The sequence below is a fragment of the Pinus tabuliformis genome, chromosome 2_1 (assembly GCF_031772625.1).
Source record: "Pinus tabuliformis cultivar Carrire ecotype Pingquan chromosome 2_1, CPIR1, whole genome shotgun sequence".
Taxonomy (NCBI): domain Eukaryota; kingdom Viridiplantae; phylum Streptophyta; class Pinopsida; order Pinales; family Pinaceae; genus Pinus; species Pinus tabuliformis.
The window spans coordinates 402,269,784-402,277,535 of NC_142299.1; the positions used below are offsets into that span (position 1 = coordinate 402,269,784).

Genomic DNA, 7,752 nt, shown 5'->3' on the forward strand with positions numbered 1-7,752 from the left:
CTTGCACTAGATGCATTGATTTCAGTGTAAATGTGATTTCTAATCCTATTTGATTCTTCCACTAGATGCATTGATTTTAGTGTAGATGTTTTCTAATTCTATTTGATTACTTGTACTAAATGCATTGATTTCAGTGTAGATGTTGATTCTGATTATATTTGATTTCAATGCAGATATTGATTTTTTATTATATTTGATTATTTTCACTAGATGCATTGATTTTTGTGTAGATGTTGATTTCTAATCCTATTTGATTGTTTGCATTAGATGCATTGATTTCAATGGAGATGTTTTCTTCTAATCATATTTGATTGCTTGCATTAGATGCATTGAATTCAGTGTAGATGTTGATTTCTGATTTGATGTAACTAGATGTATGGTGCTACATTAATTTTAAAGTGATTGGAATAACAGTGTGATTGATTTTAGTGTAAGAACAAAAAAAATATTGACAATTGGCTTTCATTTTTATGTTATAGTAATTCAACCTATTAATATTAGAGAGCAAGAGAGAAAATGTAAGATGTTTACGACAATACCTTTGAGTTAAAGATTTGAATGGTTTACAATTTCAAATGTACTTTTAATATAATAGATATGAAAATATGGCAAAACTAACAAGGGTGACAATAAGAATAGTAGAAGAAAATTTGTAATTGACTACATTCTTATTATTCACATTTTTTTCCATTCAACACTATTACATTGTCACTTTGCATTCAAAAATTTTATTTCATCATTTTTCATAATTGAATTTATTTACAATATCTATCATCTCAATAGATTGAGGTAACTCAACAAATTTAAAATTAAAACTACTCTTCAAGATATATTTAATAATACTTGGAGGGACACTATTAAGAATTAATTAGTTGTCAAAAACTCTGATACCTAAAATGAAATGAAATAGATGTGCAATATCAATCCTCCAACAAGATGTTGACAATATTGTCTCCCTTCTTCATCACCAACTAATTACTAATAGACAATTACATACACATATATAAATATATCACAAAAATTATAACATTCACAAACATTACTATCCAAATCCAAACACATAAACACACAAACCACTCAAAGCATCCAAACACAAATAGACACAAAAAACTCAAAACATCCAAACACGGATATACAAATCATTCAAGGCAAGCAACATAGACTAAATTAAAGAACATAATTATATGGTCCTGTCATGCAAAGAAAACATAATGTAAATTTCAAAGTATGAAGTTTATCTTAAACATATACATAATAATGATAATCTAAAAATATGACATTGTTGCCCTTAGCTGAAACCAACCTAGATCTATCTAACTCCGGATCTATCATGCACTGAGAGGGATTGAATCCCTCGAGGTGCAAACATTTTGTCAAATTCTACACTCTAAAAAGAGGAGAAATGATAATACCAACAAGCTTCCCCTTGCACCTGGCGATCTCCAAACACTCCCCTAGCTTATTGATGTAAATAACAAAAAAGTAGAGGAAAGGGGACACCCTTACTTAACTTCAATATTACATTTAATATCTTTAGACCACCCTTTATTGATCTTAAGCTTAGAAACAACTAAGGCAAATCACAATACTATTCAATTCAAAAAAAATCATTATCTCATCCATCTTTTCCAAAGCTTATTTATTTTTTTAATAATAAATAACAAAAAAATTCTGCGAGAAAAAAAAAAAAAAAAAAAAAAATTGATTTCTGAATTTGCTTTTCCGGTAATTCACTACCATAACCTTCTTATCATCATCACTTCAACTACATGAAAATATTAATATTGATCTAAGCACGCACTTTTATTAATCTGAAAGGAAATATTACATAAATTGTTATTACATAATAATAATAAGTGACAACCTAAAACCTAAAATGACGAACAAAACCCTAAAATTGATGGCCATATCATGGATGCGGTCATGGAAATTCTAATCTATTGTTCATTTTGTTACCACCCTTAAAACTGATGACCAGGTGAGAGATCTGGCCATGGGAATTTGAAAATACTATTCATTTCATGAGTCATCGTCGAGAACAGAGTGGACACACTTACAACAGCATTTAATGAAGCCTTTAGCGAACCAGTTAACGAAGGACTTAACGATTACTTTTACTAAAGCTGGTCGGCAACAGCATTTAACGAAGGGCTTGACGATTCCGTTAGTTGGCAAAGGTGATTTGCTGCGGCTGACAGGTGCAACTGTGTGAATACCAAGCATGTCTTTTTTGGCGCAGCACACATCCACGTGCACGTTACACTCCACCTGCTCGCACCCATATCTCCAACTGGCGGAATCGATGTGACTATGGCAGGCAAAACAAGTGTTTGCTTTCCCCTTTAAATCACCCATCACAAGTTTCAGTCTGTGATTTGCGTGCCCACTGAAGTCAAGTATACTAGGGAGTGCCATACACAAGGGATGAAGCCTTAAGTTTTGTGTCTCAGATTGGAACACATAACCTTTTATCACATCCCAGCAGGCATTACAACGATCCCCTCGAAGCCATTTGGGACGAAATTTTAAGGTAACATGGCCGCGAAAGGGGTGTTGGAGGGCATCGGGAAAGGTGGCGCAAACCTCATGCAGAGTAAAGTCGCAGCACGATGACGATGAATCGTTAAGCTTACATTTGTAAGCAATGTTGCCCCCATATTCTTTGCATCCGCTGCATTTGTATGCCGGAAGGCCCTCCAAGCGACACAGTTCATGGGCATGGCGGGTAGCGTTAAACAATACAGCCTGCCCTCCCTTCATCTGTTCAATATTATCTCCGGCTGTTGGTTTTGGATTCGACTCCGCCATGAAGGAGGCGCAGGCGCAGGTGCAATAAAGACGGGCAAAATTTCTGTCAAGCAAACCGCAGACGAAAATAAGACTGAAGCCGCTGGGCCAGAATTAGCCCTGCATTGTCTTTATTAATAGGAAGTGGGAGGACGACTAAATTTCCAGGCTTCATCTGGGCTGGACGAGTAAAGAAAGATGAAAGAATAAAGAAGTAGACTTTTAAATTCAGCTACTAAAGAAATGTGATGTCGGGAAAAACTTGCGGCATCCGCATCCGAGTTGGGTGCACTTAGATTCTCTTTTTAATGTGTAGTCAATTCAATCAGAATCATGGGTGGATAACGACAGCTGACTAATTTCAAGGGCGACAAATCACATTCAATTCAGCACCATTGAATATTCCGACTATACTAATTCCAAAATCTCCGCACAACTCAAGGCCAGCTAAGCACAGCTATAATCTAATATTTATATTATATATGTTTTAAATCAGAGTGAGGTTCTCAGAAATTCTGGTATCAAACATTTCAAAACGCAAATGTCAAATTTCAGAAATGGTGACGAAATCTGAATGACTGATTGCAGCCACACCCTACCATATCTTACAACCATGACAAAGGTTTACGGAAGCAAAGTAAATTAAACTGCCTATTCCAATTTCCTAAATGTATAATTTCTTCAAATATAATAAATAAAAATAATAATATATATTAATTAAAAGTAATAATTATAAAAAAACTATAACATTTTAATCAATGGGGTGGAGAGGGAAAATTAATTTAAAATATAATAAAAAAATTAATATATATTAATTAAAAATAATAAATATAAATAATAATTTTAGATTTTAGATTTTTGTGATTTTTAGTGTAGTAGTCTTTTGGATTAATCACATTAGTATTATAATATGTGATTAATCTTAAGACATACTTACAATATAAATAATATTATAAAAATAGATTATAATTATAAAAAATGGATCAATCTTAAAGACATATTTACTATATAAATAATAATTATAAAAAAAAAAAAATTAATTTAAAATATAATAATTAAAAATAATAATATATATTAATTAAAAATATAAAAAATAATTATAAAAAATTATAAGATTTTAATTAATTTAAGAATGAAATTATTTAAAATTTTAGTTTATAGTTTCTGCTCATCAAAATAATAATTTGTATTTTTAAGATAATGTACTATGTCAATTTTCTTTAAACTTGTTTTTATTAAATTTGTAACAATTTTATGATTAAAAGGTGCTTATTGTTAGTTTTTGTATAAATTTATATTATAATTCTTTAGCATATTGTTTTTAGGCTATAATTTATCAATTTTCTTTTCTTTTCTTTTCTTAGAAAAATGTTATCCTAATTATTGGATTTTATTAAGTGTGTAAATGTTAATTGCGTACCTTGGAGGTCGCACAAAATAATAGAGATTTTATTACATTGTAGTAATTATTCATAGATATTCATAATTCTTATGAATTCTTATCTTTCCCTATTATCCATATTCACATTAAACTAGGAAAAAAGCCCAAATCTAAAGGATCAACTTAGTGCATATGGAAAACATCCTAAAAAATCCTTGTTTTCTAAAAAGGGACCTCTTGTTCCATTGATACCAATGTCAAACATTGAACCAAAGCTTTTCTAAATGAAAAAGAAAGATATTTAAAAAATCAAAACTATGAGTAGGCCATAGACTTATTTTTCCCTTTTTTTCTTTTAAAGAAATTATTGATTTTATGTTAGACAAGCTTTTAAGGAAAACATATTATAAAAACAACATCAAAAATGCGTATAATTACTAAAATGAATGGTAAAAATCAAACTTAATTTTCTCAAAATTTTAGATAAATTGAAATAAGACCAAAAATGTGTATAATTACCTAAAACAATGATAGGAATCAAAATTACCTTTCTCAAAATTTTAGATAAACTAAAATAACAAAAAACCTCAAATGTGTGTAATTACCAAAAACAATGATAAAAATCAAAATTATCTTTCTCAAAATTTTAGATAAACTAAAATAACCAAAAACCTAATGAAAATCATACTGGAAGTGCCTAAACCATCATCACCATTTTTCCTATTAACTTTTTATCTCCATTCACAATTTTAAAAGTTTTTTATTAATTAAGATGACTGCCTATATCTTTTTAGAATTTGATAAAGTAATATCGATATACTAGATGTTAAAAGTTAATCATTTTTTTATAAAAATTAGATGTCTTATTTTTGTGTGCTGTAAAACAACATTTACATTCATTTTATTTATTAATTTTTTTTTCTTGTATATAATATTTAATGATAAATTTTATAATATAACAACATAAATATATATGACACTTTAAAAACAAAATATAAACATCAATTTTTATACCTTTTTCTCACTCACCAAATTATCTTATATTATTAGTATTATTTTATTGTATTTCACATTAATAACATAATGCAAATATATTTCTTATTATCATAGTGAATTTATTAGTATTTCATTATTTATTATTATACATAATGATTATAGAATATGTTTAATTTATTTTCCATCACAATAACCATTTTGAATAATTTATAGTTTAATTTTATTTATGATATCAAAAAATTAATCAATAATATCAAATGTGTGTGTCTTTATTCATTCAGATAGTTAAAAACTACATATATATAAGTTGTAAATCTTATTTTTGATAAAGTGTTATGATTTATTGATAATTTGTGAGTGATATATACAACTAGAATTATCCAAATGATGTATTATAAATTCAAATCCTAAAGTCAATATACTGAGTTAAATATAGAATATTTTTTTTCCCACCATTTTCTTATCTCTCGCTTATGTTTAGTTATTAACATGGAAAACTCATTTTTCAATATTCAACTCATTATATTGATTATATGATCTAAACTTATAATGCATTAATTGGAGCATTCTACCTCTAGATTTCACTAACAAAACAATCATAAGTGGAACATAGTAAAAACTCATCAAAGATAAGATTTAAAGTTCATATTGTATGTGGTCTCAGAATTTTTGATTATCTAGGAATTCAAAGTCTAAGACCCCCGCCACCCCCACCCCGCCACCCCCCCCCCCCCCCCCCCCCCCCCCCCAACAAAAAAAACAAGTTTAAGTATTTGTACCAATAAATTTTTGTCATCTTCAATCTAAAATTGTTGAATTAAGCTTCAATGAACATCTCCTTGAAAAAGCACCAATATTTGGATGTTTAGAAGTGAGTAGCTAATTAGGAAAACAATCCATTATGAATGACTAAATTCTTGAAGATAGAATCAGGAGGTAAAGAAACTATATTAAGTATTTTCACCTAAGCCAAGACAGAGGTAAAAGCATAGAAAAAAAAGAAAAGAAAAGAAAAGATTACCAATAAATTACTCAATATGTTTTTGGGCATGACTTTGATCCAATTCCATATGTTTTGTAAAGTAAAAAAATGGTACTAACCAAACCACACCTCATGTGGGATATAATTATTGAAAAAACCTCTCCTACACCTTTAAGGCTGGAGTAAATTGATGTAGTGAAGATGTAATAAATTGATGTAGTGAATATGGTTAGAGAGAAACCCAAAACCACTATATTATTCAAGTGAAGATAGTGGTAAAATAGAAACCACGACATCAATCAAATCAAATTGATTATGTAGGTTTTAACGCCATACAGAAATTGCCTACATACGAATTCTAAAACACATAAAATAAACAATGCAAGAGCATAACACATAAAACACATATAAACAGAGATTTTCCCATGGATCCCAAAACCGAGACTACCAGCTTGATTTTTTATTATGTTCCTTTCAATGTTACAATACATATTTATACATGTCGAAGCATCCAATACCATGGACTGAAAACCATCGCGTCCAAAACCATGGACCGAAAACCATCGCATCCAAAAAACATGTGCGAAAATCATGCACAAAACCATAGGTGGGTCCGCCAAACCTAACATAGGGTCCAAAACCAAAATTTTCCAGGGCGCTACACTAGACCCCATAAAGTGGGGTTACAGGTACCCTCAAACCCCCTGTGACCTCCCCCCCTCTAACCCCTGATTAACTACATGGGCTAGTCATGGAAAGAATATAACACATCCCAACATTCTCCCACTTGTTGTTTTCTTTCCACAGGGGGCCACAAGAGAGCTTAGTCATTTTTCCAACCCTGAAACGACCATTGTTTCTCTACACCAAGAGAAATTCTCAGAGCTCATAGACTTTGTCAATGCATCTACAGTATTCTTCAAAGTGTCCACCTTTACCAGCAACACCTTTTTGTCTTCTATCATATCCCTCACAATGTGATACTAAACATCAATGTGTTTTGTATTTGAATGATATGCGGGGTTCTTTGCTAAGAAAATTTCACTTTGATTGTCACAGTCTATCCTTATAGCTTCCTATACTAACCCCATACTTGAACACACTCTCTACAACCAAACTGCTTCCTTGCTTGCATGAGTGGCTACCATGTATTCTGCCTCTGTAGTTGATAGTGCCACTACATATTGTTTCTTACTCATCCAACTGACTGCACCTCCAAATAGGTTAAACGCATACCCACTTGTAGATATTCTCTGATCCAGATCTCCAGCCCAGTCTGCATCAATAGAGCCACGAATATCCAACATTCTATCCAATCTTGGTCTTCCTTGGTAACACAAACCATAATCACTAGTGCCACGCAAATACTTGAAAACCCACTTCACTGCTGTCCAATGCTCCTTTCCTGGTTTTAACATGAACCTCCTCAATACTCCCACTACATGTGCAATGTATGGTCTAGTACATACCATTGCATACATCAGGCTACCGACTGCACTTGCATACGGAACACGGGACATGTCCTCTTCCTCTTCTTGTGTCTTGGGACACTGTTCAGCAAATAACCTCACACCTACAGGAATAGGAACCTTCACCGGTTTACTAT

The 7,752-nt window shown here is 31.2% G+C and overlaps 1 protein-coding gene across 1 annotated transcript; it reads right to left on the bottom strand.

The window, feature by feature from the left end:
- Positions 1-2,019: 2,019 nt before the first annotated feature.
- LOC149200573 (protein VACUOLELESS GAMETOPHYTES-like) lies at positions 2,020-2,808 on the bottom strand. The gene has a single exon (XM_089400986.1). It carries the CDS (start codon positions 2,806-2,808, stop codon positions 2,020-2,022), a length of 789 nt encoding a protein of 262 aa, XP_089257112.1.
- Positions 2,809-7,752: the final 4,944 nt, after the last annotated feature.

Excerpts from the sequence above, each read along its gene's own strand:
- LOC149200573 (XM_089400986.1), bottom strand. The coding sequence starts at position 2,808 with ATGGCGGAGTCGAATCCAAAACCAACAGCCGGAGATAATATTGAACAG.